The sequence below is a fragment of the Trachemys scripta genome, chromosome 11 (assembly GCF_013100865.1).
Source record: "Trachemys scripta elegans isolate TJP31775 chromosome 11, CAS_Tse_1.0, whole genome shotgun sequence".
NCBI classification, from domain to species: Eukaryota; Metazoa; Chordata; order Testudines; family Emydidae; genus Trachemys; species Trachemys scripta.
In genome coordinates this window covers 545717-563787 of record NC_048308.1, presented here as the reverse complement: position 1 = coordinate 563787, position 18071 = coordinate 545717, and the positions used below count along the sequence as shown (strand labels likewise).

Here is an 18071-nt window from a genome sequence, read left to right as displayed (position 1 = left end):
ATATGACCTCCCTCCCCACAGGTAACAAGGGCATCTGTGCTCAGACCTCCCCCATCAGCCTAACCGCCCTGAAAGCTGAATGCTTCCCCTGCCCTGGGGAACAGGAATAGACGCCCCCCCCCAACCCACATACCTCCAGCTGGCCTAGGCACAGGGTGGGGAGATGACCTGCTGGATAGGCTGCAGCAGCCAGTCTGTGGGGAGTGCAGAGCCCCTGGGTCCTGCTCTCCAGCCTGGCCCCATGGCAAGGAGAGGCAGGATTTCTGGCTTTAGTGCCCTGCTGGGGCCTTGGCGCTCACCCCCCCAGGCAGGGAGCCCTGCTGGTTCAGGAGCAGAGGGCTCCTAAGGGAAGTTGCCCCCAGAGGCTCAGTGCCCGGGATGCAGGTGACTGAGGCTGGGCTCCCCCATCCCAGACATGAAGAGTTGTCCCAGGGGAAGGTCTAGCATGTGAAGGGGTGGGGTAGTGCCCCCGCCTGCCGATCCAAAGCTGCTGTGCAGCAGCGCCCCCTAGTGCTGGGGACACAGTGTAAGGGACAGGCTGCACGCACGAGCTAGTGCGGAGGGCTGCTCCAGGCCCGATGAGGCTCTAAGCGCCTTGCAGAGGGGGCAGCGTGGCACGGAGGCAAGCCGCCCTCAGGCCCTGCATGGGCTAAGCAACCCGCCAGACCGAGCAACGGATGAACCCTTCCTTAAACATCAGTTACCCCTTCAGAAACTGCTTCGAAGCACCCCCTAGGCTGTGCGCCCATCGGCAGGGCTGACTCACTGCTGCTTATGGGGCTTCGGCCACTCCCAGCAAAGAAGAAATCAAAGATTTCCGTGCCTCAGGGCGGGGCTGGTTGGCACCCAGACTCTCCGCCCAGTTCTGCACCGCTGGGCACGAAGCCCAAGGCCTGTTATCTCAGGAACTGGCACCCTACAGCCCAGCCCATGGCCGTCTCGTCTTCAGTGCAGAACTGCAACCCCTGGAGCACCTGCGGTGCCATCGGCCCCCTGTGGAGATGACGCTGGAGCAGGGCATGCTGGGAGCTGTAGTCTCCCATGCCTCCAGCTGGAAAATGAAGGAGGCTGCAATTGGCTCCGTTTCAGGTGTTGCCCTGCGGCTCCTGGCTGGGCAGAACCTCTCTGAACCTTCCGGGAGAACTGGAGGCGCGGAAGGCAAGGGGACCAGCTGCAGGGGCAGAGGCTGTGAAGGGGACAGGCTGGAGAGAAGGGCCAGGGCTTTCCTGGGACTGAAACCTCTCCTATGGGGTACCTGGCAAGACCAAATGGGAGGAGCCAGAGCTGGCCCCACCCCCAGCCAGACACAGCATCCTCGGGCAGAGAGGGGCCTTTATTGCAAAAAAGGAAGTGTGGAGCCACCCGTCGAAAGAACAGGAACCTGCCCCTCTCCCCTCCATTCAGCTCATCCACATTCTCAGCCCTCAGGAGCACGGAGAGGGGCAGCCCACAGCTGGCGGGCGGGGTAAGTGCTGGGCAGGAAAGCCAGGCCAGTGTGAGGAGAGGAGATGCCTGCCACACCAGCTCTGCCAGTGGAGAGGCCTGGCCCCAGAGACTGCCCAGCATCTAGTGGCCACAGGTGAAGTGAGAAGGGGCCGAACGAACCTCCTTCATCAGGATCTGCCATGGGGGGAGAGGGCCCCACCCGCTGTCTGGAGAGGGAGCCCTGATTGGCCCTTCTAGATGCTGCGTCAGGGATTCAAGGCTCTGTGCTGGTGTCCTGGAGCTGCCGTGGTGAGCAACGAGTGCCTGGGGCCAGACCCCTTCCCACAGCAAGGGGGACGGGCAGCGGTGTGTCAGCCGAACAGCCCCTTTGCCTTCTTCCTCTTGGCCTTGGACACGGGCAGTCGGGCTCTCTGGGCTGGAGAGGAGGGAGTCTGGAACCAAAGGAACCTCTGTCAAAGCAACAGGGACACTCCCGCGGGCCAGGTCTGTGTGTGAGGCTGTGCACGCATCGGTGTGCATGTCCATAGTGCTGGAACTAGGGGCACCAGGGGGCTGCCGCACCCCCTGGCTTGAAGCGGTTTCCATCATATTCAGCGTTGACAGTTTGGGTCAATAGACCCCCACTGTACATGTCTGCATGCATGTCTGTCTGGGCATGCATCCGTGTGTGTCTGCGTGCATGTGTGGAGCCACATCTCTGGGCATCCGTATGTCCACGTGTGTACACGCATGCACAAAACAGGAGCACTACAGACCAGCCAGAGCTTCTCCAGTCCCTGCGTCCCAAAGCACTTCCCAGCCCGTAGCTCCCGGCACGCACCCAGCTGGGATAGGCACAGCAGCGCCACCCTGCAGGTCAGGGCAGGTGGAGAAGGCCCTTTGTTTCCAATTAAAAGTGCGGGTTTGATGGAAAAATGCTGCCTAGCCCAGTCACCACCCCAGAGACAGTGAGGGGCTCCCAGTCGCAGCACTCCCCCGAGCTGGCTTCCAGAGCTCCCCCCACTGGCTCCCAGCCGTGTGCAAACGCCACACAGGAAAGCTGTGAGCGACAGATGCCTCCTCCCTGGGGCCCGGCCCGGCCCTGCCCTGCTGGGATGCAAGCCCCAGCGTCATGCCGCCAGCTCTCGCCAGCACAGCTCTCTGTCCCTGCTGGAGCCCAGCCACCCTCACACAAGAAGTTCCAGCCCCAGCAGTTTCCAGCCTTGCCCAAGGGAAAACCTTTCTGAGTGGCTGCCTGCCCTGCTGCCCCGCCTCCTGGGGAACAGCAGCCAATCAGAGGTGCTGTAGGAGGCAGGCAGAATTCTCGCCCCACCCTGCAGGGGCCAGAGGAGTTTTGGGGTAGGGGAGGAGGGACAGGGAGCAGCCAACACCATTCTCACAGAAGGGGAGTAGGGAGCAGAGCCCTGCACTGGGACTGGGATCCCGCAGGACCCGCTGCCATGATGGTGGGAGTGGGTGAAATGTGCTTTGTTGCAGGCAGGATTGGGCGGGCAAAAAACCAGACTGCGGGAATTTGCGGGAAATCACTAAATCTCTCATCAGTTCACCAAGAGTAGCCTATTCAGGACATTGCTAATTATTTTGTTTAAACTTCTCTTTCCTACACCTGTTTATCTCCCTGGCTCTGGCTCTGGCTCTGGCTCTGGTCAGGTCAGAAAATCACACTCGCAGGGTTTGTTGTTTGTTGTTCTGGGACGTCACGTACGCGCAGACGGTCGCTGTGGTATCAGCTGGTTGTCAGTGCTACGAGCAGTTTTTCTGTTCAATGTTTTTCAAAAAGCAGTAATAATCCTGACACGGAAATAACTTGACTGGGATGTTTCAAAGTTCTAAAAACAGCGCTTAAGTGAGTTAAAAATTTCCATTTTTTTTTTAAACAACTTACTTTTTATAATCATTAAAAAAACCTGCGCCTTTTAAGGCAAAATTGTGGGGCAATTTGTTTTGACGTTCCGTGTGATAGACACACAACAGCAGTTTGTCAGAAATAGAATTTCAGCAATGCAAAGCAAGTTTTGCCTTTTTTAAAATAAAGGTTTTAATACTTACATTTAAGCGAGGGACAGAAAGAGACTTCATGTCTATTATAACAGGAGTTAAAATATTTTATATGTGGTTTAAGCAAGATTTGTTTAATTCTTTTAGTGTAAATATTGTGTCTGAATTCCATTTAGAATATATGAACCCACCGTGGTGGGTTTTTTTGAGTAGCACGGGGGAATCTGTCTCTCTTGCAGGATCTCAGGTGTTTATGGGTGGGAGCGGGATAAAAATGCAAGAAACAATGTGGGAGCAGGGCAGTGGGAGGGGGTATTGCAGGGCGGGAGCAGGATTAAAAAAACAGTCCAAGGCAGAGCTCTAGTAGGGAGAATACAGAGCCCAGCAGGCCCCCTCCTGTGAGCCATGGGTCAATCTGCTCTTTGCTCCCCTCCCCTGTCAGTGGGTTAGTCTGCTCCCCACTCCCCCCTCCCCTCCTGTGAGCCATGGGTCAATCTGCTCNTGGGTTAGTCTGCTCCCCACTCCCCCCTCCCCTCCTGTGAGCCATGGGTCAATCTGCTCCCACTCTTCCGCGTCTCTAGAACACCTCTGTGGGCAGTTCCAGAGGGGGCTCCCACTGCAGTGCGTCCTGGCCGGCGCAAGGGGAAGACGACCCCTGGAGCTGCAGGAGTGGGCTGGGTGGCACAGCACCACCCCGCAGCCGGGCCAGGGTCACCTCGCTCTGTGCCCTGGGGAGCTGGTAGTTCTGTAACTGCACACCGGGGGAGTTCACAATCCAAAGCTGGGGGGTGTTTAGACTGGACACGTCCCATTAGGAACTTGGCTGAGACCCACCAGGTCACCAAACAGCCCCTGGATGGGAATAAGCTTTGATCAAATAGGGCTAGAAAGGCTCCATGTACACAGTACTCTGCGCCAGCCAGTTCCCGCCCTGGGGCCAGACCTAGAGGGGACAGGCCCCATGGCTCATTGCCCACCCCCTGAGCCAGCGAGTCCCCTACCCTTGGGCTGGATCAGAGCCAGCGGCCCCTACTCAATCCTCTGAGCCAGCCAGTCCGCACTGCAGGTTGGCTTGTGTCAGAGAGCGAGGAGGGAACAAGGGCTCCAGAGCAGAACCCAGTGGCTGCAGGCACTTGGTGGAACCTCTGCAGGGTGGAGACTGCTCAGGACAGCTTGTCTCTCCCTCCAGGCCCAGCCATTCCCCCGTCAGGTCTCTCACACCGGCCTTCCAGGAGGCTGCTGGTTTGGGAGCTGCACTTACCGCTGTGGCTCCCAGGCTCTGGGGCAGGTCAGAGGGTGGCTCAACCTTTTCCTGCTGAGAACCCAGTGTGACCAATGAGTCCATGGCCTCCCCAGCCAGCTGGGGAGACGAGGTGAGCTCTGGGGTCTTGGCATCCCCTGTCCCAAAGAGAGAAGGCAGGAGTCAGATGCGTGTGAGGGAGCAGAGAGACCAACAGCTAGGGGAGAGGGCTGTCGGCCCCCCACTGACGCTGGAAGCAAAGCAATACCACCCCTAGCTACAGGGATCAGACCCTCCCTGCCAGCCAGGCCAGAAGCTCCCGGACCATTGGGATGGGGCGATGCCCAGTGCCCCCCACACTCCTCGTGGGAAGGGGCCCCCGGACACATTTCCATCTCCCCTCCCACCCATCGGTTAAAGGTTGCTCACCTGAGTGGTGCCGCTTCTGCGCTGCCCTCGCCTCCTGCCTGGCCACGGCCGTGTAGAGATGCTGCAGGGTGCTTGTGAATGCCTGGCCGTCCCCTGCACCGCACAGCTGGGGCAGACTCTGAAAGGGACAAGAGGCACCGTCAGTCCCTCTCTGTACCGTGCCGACACCTGGTGCCCAGCCCGACGACGCTGCTACTGACAACTGTGCTCGGGTTAATTAGCAGGGACAGCAATACCCACCTGGGGACTTCACTGATCCCAGGCCCTCAGCTCCATCTCATCTGAAACACCCCCAGCATGTTACTTTGCCACTACCTGCCAGAAGAGCGCCCCCTACTGACCCCACCTGACACCCTGCAGCACAGCGCCCCCTAGCGCCATGCTGGGACCAGCACTGCCTGCCAGGGGAGAGCGCCCCCTACTGACCCACCCCACTCCCTGCAGCACACACCCCCTAGTGCCATGCTGGGACCAGCACTGCCTGCCAGGGGAGAGCGCCCCCTACTGACCCACCCTGCTCCCTGCACCACAGCGCCCCCTAGTGCCATGCTGGGACCAGCACTGCCTGCAGCGGGGTCAGCAGTGACTGCCAGGGGGGAGAGCAAGCCCAGCCCCATAGCACCTACTTACTGCTTGGCAGCCTGCCATCCCAATGCCTTGAGCAATGTGATGGAGATTTGATATAGAACACAACTCTGGTGCCCCCCTTCTTCTGGGAGTGCAGGGGTTAACTGGAGTATGCCCTCACCGTTGGGGAGCTCGCTGCCTGCTCCCCCAGCACATCACCCCATTCCTGAGCTGGGCCCCATCCGAGCACTGGCCCCACCCCCGCAAGTGCAAACCCATCTGGGCCAGCCTGCCAGCGGCTAAGGGGCTCCTGGCTTTGCGTTCTGCCCCTCAGTGGAGCACTGCAGGGTAGGGTGACCAGACAGCAAGTGTGAAAAATCGGGACGGGGGTGGGGGTTAATAGGAGCCTATATAAGAAAAAGACCCAAATATCGGGACTGTCCCTATAAAATCAGGACATCTGGTCACCCTACTGCAGGGGCCCCTGGCCAACTACAGCTGGGGGTAGCCTCTGCCCACCCAGTGCCTCATACTGTCCCCCTCAATCTAATGGCCCAGAAACAGGCCCCACGTTCCTGGCCCATTACTGTAGGGCTGTGGGAACACAGAGATCAGAGATAGCAAGTCCGGCTCCTGGCCCGTGTGGCCCCCACCCCTTTCCCTCTGGCATTCCCTCTCCAGAGCCCAGCACCAGCACTGACTGATCCTCACAAACCAGGGGCTGCTCCCACAGCCGATGGACTGGGACAGACCACATGGGCGGGTCCCAGGCCAGCGCCGATGCGGGACACTGGGCTCAAGGCATAATCTGCTAGCTTCAGTCTCCCAGTGCCTCACACTGCACAGTGGGTGGCTCTGGCCTGCTGGGGGCCTGAATCCGTGTCACTACTATTCTTGATGTTGCAACAGCACCAGCCAGTATCAGGACCCGCTGCCAGGCCTGAGAGATCGTCCCTGCCCCAAGGACCTTGCAGGCTAACCGGAGATGGGCGAGGAGGCAGGATTACTAGCCGAGGCCACACTGGGAGTCTCTGGCAGAGCCAGACGCTGAACCCGGGTTTCCTGCATCCCTGGCCAGCACGTTGACCACAAGGCCAGCCTGGCCCTGTGGGAGGAGATGTGGTGGCGCCCTGCTTGCCGTGTGCAGATGAAAAACGGAGCTGCCTTAGTTCAGGGGCGCTGCACGCAGCCACCTCAGCCTTGGCCCAGGGCCAGCCGGCACTACGGAGTGGAAGAGGTGTCTGGGACACTGCTGGCCTGGCAGCTTGGTGCCAATCTGGGCCCTGCCAGGGCAATGGGCACATGGGCCTACAGGCCTGCACTCAGCGCCCAGCAGGGTTGCTCTGGACCTGGCCTTGCAGAGCTCCTCCCGCAGGGGCTGAGCAGCTGGCAGGCCAAGCCTGCTCCAGCACTTGGCAGAGCCCTGCTCCTCCCCAGCTGTGCACACACACACCTGCTGCAGCCTGTGGGCTGGAGTCCCATTCAGCAGAGGATTCCAGAGGCCTGCCTGGGGCTCTGCGAGCTGAGAGTCATTCATGAAATGCTGCTGATAAGATCTAATGGGAAGGGCTGCGGCTTCCCCTGCAGGAGCGACTGAGGCTCTGATTCAGGCAGCCGCCTGTGCGATAAGGGGCGGGTGAGGCCTGGGCCGGGGCTGAGTCTCAGCCAGGCAGGGGCGAGCAGAGACGGGACCCCAACCTCTAGCAGGGCACCCCGTCCCCTCCCCGCTCTGACTGAGGAGGCTGGATTCCTGAGCAGCTGTGCCCACCAGCAGCCCCAGGGCAGCACTGGCCTGGGGGGAGGCAGCAGAGAGCCCTTCTGCAGAACTCCAGAGCCCACTCCAACCCAGGGCCTCTCAGCACTGCTCCTGTCACGTGGCCCAGGCCACCCCCAGTCCTGGGCACCCTCCACAGGCACTGCCTACGGAACAGGGAATGGGCCAGCTCTCGGATAGCTGAGCGGCCAGTGGAAATGGAGTCCATGGCCAGTGCTGGGGTCACATCCCATCCCATCCCAGGACACATGACCAACACCTGCTTGGGAAGGCCAGGACCCCGTCCCCCACACCTCCAAGGGCATCAGAGGAGCTAGCAGCTGGTACCTGCACAGCGAGACGAGCCCCCTGCCCTTTCCGCTTGGTCACATGGGCTGCTGCAATGTTCCCCAGGGCAGTGCCATGCTGCACCCCAGAGCCAGCAGTCACTGAAACACCCATCTCTGCTGGGCCCACTTTCTCTCCCATCCCTTCTCTGGCACCAGCAGCGTCCGTCCCTTCCCCCCCCCCCCCATTTGTTTGCTAGACAAGGTCCCTTTCCTGGGTAAATATGCCCAGGTGCCCCGGGGACTCAGCAGGGCTCATGTGAGGGGGGCTGTGTGCCTCGCACAGGCTGGGCGTTGCCACCAGCTGTCTGGCACCATGAACAGCTCTGTGTTCCCCACCGCAGCCGGTACCTCCAAACGGCCACATTTGCCATCCCGCTGCAAATGACTTTCCCAGTTTGTTTTTCCTGACTGTTTTTTTCTTTCGCTCGAGTGCGTGCCCGCCCAGCTCGGCGCTGTGCCAGGCGGAGCAAGTGTCATGCTCGGCCGGGAGGCGAATGCTGCAGCATGTCCACAGGAAACCAAAGAGCACTTGCCACATCTCTACCTCCCTGTGAAGTGAGTCGCCATCCTGGGGCTCTGGGGACAGGAGTGGCCCTGGCCAAGTAACACAGGGCTCCTGGGGGAGCACTTCAGTCCCTCCCCCGAGGCAGGAGGGACTCCCCTGTTCAATCATCAGAGCCACGCTGCTCTCACAGGCCCAGCTGAGTCTGGATGGGGCTGCTGGCCTCCGTGTACTCCCTCTAGGCCTCGAGTCCATAGGCCCAGCGGCGCCGGAGCAGCTAGCCTGAGTGAGGAGAGGCCCCCCCGCCGTTATTTAAACACACCCAAGTAGCAACAGGGACTTGGCCGAGATTCCCACCCCCAAAGGCGCAGGGCAGGAATGGCAGCACCCATGCAGCTCCTAGCAGAGCAGGGCAAACGCGCACAGGGCCAATGACGGGGGGGAAAGCCGGTCCAAATTACCGGGGTCTGGTGGTCCGGAAGGGGGCCCGGCTTCCCCAGCTTCTCCCCCTCCCTCGTCGGCCCAGTTTAGCTGGTCCGCCCTTGCTGGGGGGGGCCCGAAAATTTTTTTCACCAGGGCCCGAACCCGCTCTTGGCAGCCCTGAACGCGCAGACGGCAGCACGGCTCCCGCCGCACTCAGCAGGCGCAGGGACAGCAGCAGCAAACACAGCTCTGCGTGCCCACAGGGGAAATTCCCAGGCAAGGCTCTCACTGCCCCCCCAGCTCATCTTCCTCATGCCCAGCAGGGGGCGCTGGCTGTGGGGGGAGCCCCCGGCTATTCCAGCCCCACCTCTCCCAGCAGGGGGCGCNTCTCCCAGCAGGGGGCGCTGGCTGGGAGGGGAGCCCCCGGCTATTCCAGCCCCACCTCTCCCAGCAGGGGGCGCTGTGGGGAGCGGGGGCGCTGGCTGGGAGGGGAGCCCCCAGCTATTCCAGCCCCACCTCTCCCAGCAGGGGGCGCTGTGTCATGGAGCGCTCTCTGCTATGGATGCTGTACCCAGACACGCTCGGCCCACACTGCACTGATGGAGACGCAGCAGCTCCCTGCCGGGGGGAGGGGGCACATCGCGAGTACTTTACCCCCCCAGCCCCAGCACAAAGCAAACCCATAAACCTGCCTGCAGCGTGTGTGTCAAAGGTCTGAGGGCTAATCTCTGCCAGCTCTGCCTGCTCCACACCCAGACAGCAGGGAGAACAAAGTGTAACAGATAAAGGCCAGTTCCTCTGCGCTAGAGGGGGGCGTGGATCTGCTCAAGGCCAGAGTCCACCGCCTGCGCCTGGCAAGGCACAGCAGAGGCCTGCGGCTGACATCCCCTCCTTCCCAGCCTGGGGCGTCTCCCTGGGGTGCTTGAGGGACATTGCTGACAGGCCCCTTGGCTGGTGCTGGTCCCGCCCAGCAGGTCTCAGCCCCGCTTGCTGGGCCGGGACGGCTGGAGCGCGGCGGCCCACTTGCACTAGCAGAGAGGCTGCTCTCAGTGTGGAGCTGAGGGGAGCCGCTGGCACCAGGGCCCATGGGCCACAGGAGGTTCCCAGTCACACAGGCGAGGGGTGTAGGAAACGGCTGCCTGTTCCAGGGGCTCTGTGCTGCCCAGTGGCTGTGCCAGGAGTCAAGCACTCGCCCCCACTGGCAGGCTGGGCCAGCCTCAGCCCACCACTACCCTCACAGGACTGGAGCCAGGACTGCTGCAGGCCTCAGGAGGGCTTCACCAGTCTGTGCTAGTCCCCGGGATAGTGCTCCTCACCCCCAGCTCCAGGGGCAAGCCATTGGGCTGGGAGTCAGGGGCCACGGGGGCAGTTCCTGGGCAAATGAAAGCACCAAGAAATCAGCTCTTTGAGCCATGGCCCCCTGAGCTTCACCGCATTGCTGCTCCTAAGTCCCGGCACTTCTGGGCTCACTGCCAGTTCAGCTCTTCTAGCGCGAGACCCCCAACCCCTCACCACGCACTGGGGGCTCTGGGACCCAGATCCGAGCTCGGTCAGATTTGGAGAAAGGTGCCAGAGAAGGAAGGTGAGGAGGAGAGGGCAGAGACAGGAGTGCACTGGGCAGATGCTGCCAGCAGCTGCCCCTGCCCCATTGCCCAGGCAGCCTGCAGGGCTTCTTTGGGGGAGGCACTCCAGCCCCTCCGGCAGCCCTGAGTGCAGTATGCTGGGAGAGCAAGGGGGAGCCATGGGGCACGAAGGTACAGGCGACTGCCCCTCCTCCACAGCCAAGCACAGGAGGCAGCTCCCACCTGCTGCCTTGGCAATGTGAAGATCCATGACCTGGAGCGGCTGCTTTCCTTGTGCTGTGACCCAGCCTGGCGTCTCCCTGCCCGCTGCCAGAGGCGGGAGGGACTGCCCGAGGGGTGAACGTCCCTCTCTGGGCCATCCTCGGCACCTCGCCGGCACCTCGCCGACGTGCACACAACTGCCTGCGAGGGAGGGGGTTCAAGGAACAGAGGGGAGATGGGTCCAGCACTTCAGGTGACCTTGCCCCATGGCATAAACACACAGATCATGGGATGGAACAGCACGTTCAGAACCGCTACAAGGGAGCAGCGCAATGTTCCCCTGTGGAACTCCCTGCAGCAGGAGGCAAGTGCAGGAGTCTCACACATCCCATGCAGGGCAGGGGTGATTTGATGGCCATTGGTCACGTCTGCAGCTCAGCACTAAGATTAGGATACGGGCCCTCTGCCCAGAACTGCTCCATGCTCTGCCCCTGGGCTATGGACACCACTCACAGGGCTTCCTAGGGGTTGCTCCTGCACTGGGCAAAGTGGGCACTGTGCTGTGCCCGCCACAGAGGCATCTCAGATCGGCTCCCCCAGCTTTGCTCCAGAGGCTGCAACAGCACACGAAGCCGGGAAGGTAAATGCACTTCAAAGGAAGACCAATAGCAGCCAACGGAGGCCGGACGCAGCCCAGATCAAAGGCACAAGCTGGAGTCATAATTCAGAGAAAAGCAAACAGCAGCTCCCAGGAAAGTCGGGCACGGCAGCGGAGTGAGCAAAGTGTACCAGATAGCACAGCGCACGGGTCAATGCCCCGGGGAGGCGGGCACAGGCGAGTCGCAAAGCACAGGGCACAGCGACCCCTGCTGCTTGCTACTACCAATGCAGACTTCTGTCCAAGCTGGGACAGAGCTGTCAATCCCTAGCCCCAAGCAGCAGTGCCCTAGCTGAGCACTATTGTGGGCAGAGCACTGGGCTCCTGGGATTTCACCCTGTGCCACAGAGATCTGCTCAGATAACACAGCTGGTGGGATCACACTGACACCCCTGGCACTGCTGCCTGGTGCAGCTGCACCCCTGAGAAGGCAGCAGGGAGAGATTTTAAGCAAAAGCTTGTTGTAGCCCTGGTCCCTGGGCCAGATCCTGAGTGTGTGTAACTCCGCACAGCTCCACACACAGCAAGAGTGCTAGGCTCTCTCATGCTAGCTGAGGAACAGGCCCCAATTCGAGGAAGAGCTTGTCTCCCTAGTGCCTAGCAGCACTTAGACTATCAGGGTTGGAAGAGACCTCGGGAGGTATCTAGTCCAACCCCCTGCTCAAAGCAGGACCAACCCTCAACTAAATCATCCCAGCCAGGGCTTTGTCAAGCCAGGCCTCACCTCGAAGGCTGGAGATTCCACCACCTTCTTGGGAACCCATTCGAGTGCTTCACCACCCTCCTAGTGAAATACTGTTTCCTAATATCCAACCTAGACCTCCCCCACTGCAACTTGAGACCGTTGCTCCTTGTTCTGTCATCTGCCACCACTGAGAACAGCCGAGCTCCATCCTCTTTGGAACCTCCCTTCAGATAGTTGAAGGCTGCTATCAAATCCCCCCTCATTCTTCTCTTCTGCAGACTAAATAAATCCAGTTCCCTCAGCCTCTCCTCATAAGTCATGTGCTCCAGACCCCTAATCATTTTTGTTGCCCTCCACTGGACTCTCTCCAATTTGTCCACATCCCTTCTGTAGTGGGGGGACCAAAACTGGACACAATACTCCAGGTGTGGCCTCACCAGTGCCAAATAGAGGGGAATAATCACTTCTCTCGATCTGCTGGCAATGCTCCTACTAATACAGCCCAATATGCCATTAGCCTTCTTGGCAATGAGGGCACACTGTTGACTCATATCCAGCTTCTCGTCCACTGTAACCCCTAGGTCCTTTTCTGCAGAACTGCCACTTAGCAAGTCGGTCCCCAGCCTGTAGCGGTTCATGGGATTCTTCCATCCTAAGTGCAGGACTCTGCACTTGTCCTTGTTGAACCACATCAGATTTCTTTTGGCCCAGTCCTCCAATTTTTCTAGGTCACTCTGGACCCTATCCCTACCCTCCAGTGTATCTACTTCTCCCCTCAGCTTAGTGTCATCTGCAAACTTGCTGAGGGTGCAATCCATCCCATCATCCAGATCATTAATAAAGATGTTGAACAAAACCAGCCCCAGGACCAACCCTTGGGGCACTTCACTTGATACCGGTTGCCAACTAAACATCAAGCCGTTGATCATTACCCGTTAAGCCCGACAATCTAGCCAGCTTTCTATCCACCTTATAGTCCATTCATCCAATCTATACTTTTTTAACTTGCTGGCAAGAATACTGTGGGAGACCGTATCAAAAGCTTTGCTAAAGTCAAGATATATCACATCCACCACTTTCCCCATATCCACAGAGCCAGTTATCCCGTCATAGAAGGCAATCAGGTTGGTCAGGCATGACTTGCCCTTGGTGAATCCATGTTGACTGTTCCTGATCACCTTCCTCTCCTCCAAGTGCTTCAAAATGGATTCCTTGAGGACCTGCTCCATGATTTTGCCGGAGACTGAAGTGAGGCTGACCGGTCTGTAGTTCCCCGGGTTCTCTTTTTTCCCTTTTTTAAAATATGGGCACTGTATTTGCCTTTTTCCAATTGTCACTGGCCAATGGCTCTGCAATCATATCTGTCAACTCCCTCAGCACCCTTGGATGCATTGCATCCTGCCCCATGGACTTGTGCACGTCCAGCTTTTCTAAATGGTCCTTAACCTGTTCTTTCACCACTGAGTCCTTAACCTGTTCTTTCCCTCTCGCTGCCATGCCCCCAGGGTTGCCCCAGCTCACCAAGAGCAGATGTTGGAATTTCAAAGCCACAAGCTTTGAGCCATGTCCAAACAGCGCCAATGGGGTGGGAGAGGCACACATCAAAGGGTCAAAGGGAGATGAGTTTTTAAGCAAAGCCGGGAACACTTCCCTGCAGAGCGGTGACTCAGCGGGCGATCAGGCCATTCCAGGATGCCAGCATGTCACCTGCAAGCTCCAGGAGGACGCAAGAGAGCAGGAGGCATCAAGCCCCTGGGGCACAGGGTGTTGCCTGTGTCACATGCCCAGAGAGGGTGTCCCTCCTGTGCACACCCAGGAGCTATTGAGCCTGGACGTTGCTGGGCCCGACGGACTGCCAGGAGGGACACAGGGTCCTTGCCAGCATACCTGGCTGAGGCTCTCTCTCATGGCACCAGTAGCAGTGAGGGGTCCATGTGGCACCATGCTGTGAATTTCCTTAGTGACCAGAAGGGAGATGCCCCATGTTCTCAGCAGGGAGTTCTGCACAGGGTGGCATTGCCCCCAGGCACACAGCATCTCTGCCAGCTCCTCTGCTGAGCCTTGGCCATCTGGATGTCTCGGGAGAAGCAGGAGGCACGTGGGGTGGGGCCTGGCTCTGGATTCAGTCATCATGTGCTCCAGGAGCTTTGTCTCTTGCAATTAAGGTTAATCCTTGTCTTCCGTGGGCTGGAGATGTGTGCTGGGTTGAGCAGCACGAGGCTGGCATGGGCTAGCACTGGCTTCAGGGTCAGCCATGCTGCAATGAGACCATGGGCACGAGGCTCCCAAGCCACCCGTATAAAGAACCTGGGGCTGTGGCATTTGTCCCCACTCGTGGGAAGTAGCTGTTGCTGACCTGTGCCCGACTGTCCTTCTGCACTTGGGGCCTGGCTGGCACTGCCCATGGGAGCTGTTGCAAACAGGGGCTTGGCTGGGACAGGGGAAGTAGTACCCCACCCTCTATGCCACTGGGCAAGGAGCAGACTTGGCTGTAGGCAAGTGGGAAGTGGGGCTGCTCCCGGCTGTTCCTTCTGCAATAGGAGACCTGCTGCCCACCCCACTGCTGTAGGCTTCCCCCAGCGTTCCCCACCCAGCTGTGCCGTGGGATAAACAAGCTCTGAGACTGCGATCCCTCCACAGGCGTGCGCCCCAGCCAACGGCTAAGCCAGCTCGGCCGCCTGCCCTTCTCCATGCCAGCGACACCTGTGCAGCTCCCCATCAAACGCACCGGACGCTGCACTGGACAGATGCTGGCTCCTAGGCCCGAGGACCCTGCATTCAGACCCCAGTGGCTCTGGGAGCTGCGGCTCCATTTCCCAATCTGCAGCTCGTCAGCAGCCCAAGCCCCCTGAGTCTTCATATTCCCCCAGGAGCCGACCACAATCCTCAGTGACTTTCACTGACAGAACCAGTAGGTGACTCCTGCAAACGACTCAGGCCACTGACCACCTCTCCCGCGAGGTCCCAGCCTGGCACATCCGGCGCTCACCGGGCAGCCTCCCTGCATCTCCGTTCCCATCACAAAGCCTCTTCCCTGCCCACCCCCAGACTGCCTCGGGGGCTCTTTTTCCTCACCACTCTCCTGAGGAAACATGCTGTGAGCTAAGGGCAGCAGCAAGAGCGTGGGCTTGTCGGAGCCTAGGGGCCATCGCAGAGCTGCTTCCTGGGCTTGCCCCCAGACGCTGAGTTGCACCAGAGCCAAGTCAGCTCCTGGGGCAGTAGGGGGGGTGCAGGGCAAAGGGGTTGGTTTGGGGCAGGCCCCAGGAGAGGAGCTGGGTGGAGCACACAAACCCTCCTTGTCCAGGGAGCACTGCTGGGGGGGTTACTTCGCCCTCTGGCCGGGGAGCAGGTAAGCAGCTGATCCCCAAAGCCCTGATCCCAGCCCAGGCTGGGGAGCTGGAGAGCCAGCAGCAGCTCACGGCGAGCGGGGGATGCCCAGCATGTTATGACTACCTGGCCACAAGGCCAAGTGGGCTGCGTGGGTATCAGATGGAGCGACTCAAGGCTATGGCAGGAGGAGCTGTGCGATTAGTGACTGGCAAAGAATTCCAGGGGGCTCCTGGCAGGGCCGGCTCCAGGGTTTTGGCCGCCCCAAGCAGCCAAACAAACAAACAAAAAAAGCTGCGATGGCAATCGCGATCTGCGGTGGCAATTCGGTGGAAGGTCCTTCGCTCCGAGCAGGAGCGAGGGACCGTCCGCCGAATTGCCGCCGAAAAGCTGGACGTGCCACCCCTCTCTGGAGTGGCCGCCCCAAGCACCTGCTTGGTAAGCTGGTGCCTGGAGCCGGCCCTGGCCCGTGGGCAGACAGAAGCCCTGATCCCTGCTACAAGGCAGGCAGTGTCTGAGGGGAAGAGAGGAGCTGCTTCCCCATCCTGTCTCTGCAGCGCCTCATGCCCCGGGGAACCTCAGCTGGAAGGGGGTGGCTAGGCAGGCTACAGCCATGTCTGCAGGGGCCAGGCATGCTGAGCGCTGCCTTGCCTTCCTGCCCAGAGGGCCTGCGTGGTATGACAAAGGGGGTGGCACCACAGAGAGCGATGGGCATGGGGCACATCAGCACAGGGACTTTCAGGAGCCATCAGAGAGGCCTTGGGGGCTAAAATTAGATTGTCAGGAGGAAGGTTTCAGTCTGGGACCTTCACTGTAGTTCCCTCCGAAATGCTGCGGGTTCCCCATGTCGGCCCCACTAGGAGACTCCTGCCAGCCAGATGTGATGGTGCCACAGAACCCAGGCACCAGGGAGCGCTAGGGCTGGCTTTTCCACACTGGGTTGCCAGGTACTAATGCTGATGGGCAAGACTCCAATATAGCCCCCGCCCCGATTAGCGCCTCCTGTTCCAAAGAGCCCCCGCAGAGTCACCGGGCTCTGCTCCAGGTGAGGGAGGGTGACGGAATGTGGCCCAGTGCAGAGCTGTGTCTGGGGCCGGACACCTCTTACTGACCATGGCCTGCAAGAACAAACGGTGGCTTTTAGGTTCCTGGCACAACCTAATCTGACAAAGCATATTGCTAAACCTGAAGCACAGACCACTATTATTCACCCGCTTCGTGCAACCCCCTGGCTATCAAATTGAGGCCTCCAGCCCAGCCCCTGACAGGCAGTGAGTTCCACAGGTTACTGGCGTGTCAAGCATAACACACATCTCTCCTGATAGTATCACGCAGTGACAATACGTGTCTCCTGGAGAGTGAAGAGCAGCGCCCAGTCTGCCTTCTCTCTCCCAGGCATCATTCCCTATGCTGCTGTCATGGCCCCTTTCCTTCGCTTCCTCTCCAAACCAAACAATCCCATTCTTCTCAACCTCTCCCCATGTGGGATGTCTCTCCGGGCCCCTAATCACTCTCTGACCCCATCTTCCCTGTCTGAGACAGGATGCCAGGTTCCCAGAGGAGCGCGTTCAACTGATTGATAGACGGGCACTCCACTGGTTCCCCTTCCCATTCCTTCACCAGCCTGACTCCCCCTTTGCTTTTGGGACCACATTGCACTCTCAGCCAAGATTCTCTCTGAGCTGCCCACAATGGCCTGCAGGCAACAAGGGGATCACCCTGGGCTGGAGCAACAATCATCCATCCATCCTTCCACACTGCCCCACAGCACGAAAACAAGGAGGGTGCACAAAGGAATGGAAGGGCAACACCTTCACAGCCACCTGGAGGGAGTGCTACCCTGCGCGCTTCATTTACAGCCAGCTTGTGGAATTCACTTGCTGCAGCCCAGGCTGTGCTGGGTGAACCTTCGCACCATTCACACACCTGCTACCTCACAGACGTTAAAGCCAGAAGGGCTCACTATGGTCACCTCGTGACGTCTGCCATTGACATAGCTTCTCCCAGTCACTCCTGCAGTGCCGCTGTCAGAGAGCCGTCCCATCTGGCCAGAGAGACTCTGCACCATGGGAAGCCCCAAAGCCTAGGGGAGCCATACCACTGGGTCATTCCCCTCCCAGGTACAAATCTGCATCTTATTTCCTGTCTGCATGTGCCTGGCTCCAGTCCCTGGACCTCGCTCTGCCCTTGTCTGGTAGGGTGGAAGCCCTCTGCTACCACCCGCGATCAGTTCCACTTCCATCTCCAGCGCCCCCCATGCAAAGGGGAGCCCTGTGCACAATCCAGTGAGATAACCTGGGGCTGAGCAAATCACCACCTCCTGGCATTAGCCCAGCCCTGCAGGCGTCAGAGAAGGGTTCCCCCGTCCACACCAAGGGCATGCAGGACACTGCCTTGCCCGAGACATCAGCTGCTGGCCCTGCTGGAGGCAGGGTCGCAGGCTGGCTGGACCAATGGTTTGATCCGCTAGAGCAAATCCTCAGCTACTGTGTTAGTGCCAAATGCCAGAGTCTAAATCGGTCGCTCTCGTGGATGGGGACTGACCCTTTCATTATCACACCAGAGCTTTCTCAGTGGCTGCAAACATTCCTCTCTGCACACCCCACATTCCTATTTTTTAATATATTTTTAACTGAAAAACAGAGCGATTGGGGCCTGTTGGAAATTACAGGCTGGCTGCTGCGGCTTGTATGTCAGATCTGCCCACATTCCCGTGGCGAGCCTCAGCACATGTTCCACCAAGGGCACGCTTCAGAATTCACGCTGCAGCCAGGCACCAAGGGGCGTGGGCCAGGGAAGGGGAGCTCCAACTTTCCCAGGCTCACTCCCACCAGCGGGCTCCATGGAAGTGGTGTGGTGGAACGGCACCCAGGAATGGCACTGGGACTACCGAGTTCGGCCCAGCAGCA

The 18071-nt window shown here is 59.5% G+C and overlaps 1 protein-coding gene across 1 annotated transcript in view; it reads right to left on the bottom strand.

The window, feature by feature from the left end:
* Positions 1-1314: 1314 nt before the first annotated feature.
* Positions 1315-18071, bottom strand: part of NHEJ1 (non-homologous end joining factor 1) — a 127246-nt gene continuing 110489 nt past the window's right edge. The window contains exons 5-7 of the mRNA XM_034786329.1: positions 5114-5231; positions 4706-4842; positions 1315-1877 (exon numbers count right to left, since the gene is read on the bottom strand). Of these exons, the coding sequence (XP_034642220.1) occupies positions 1797-1877; positions 4706-4842; positions 5114-5231 (336 nt within the window). The 3' untranslated portion in view covers positions 1315-1796. The remainder of the gene's footprint in view (positions 1878-4705; positions 4843-5113; positions 5232-18071) is intronic.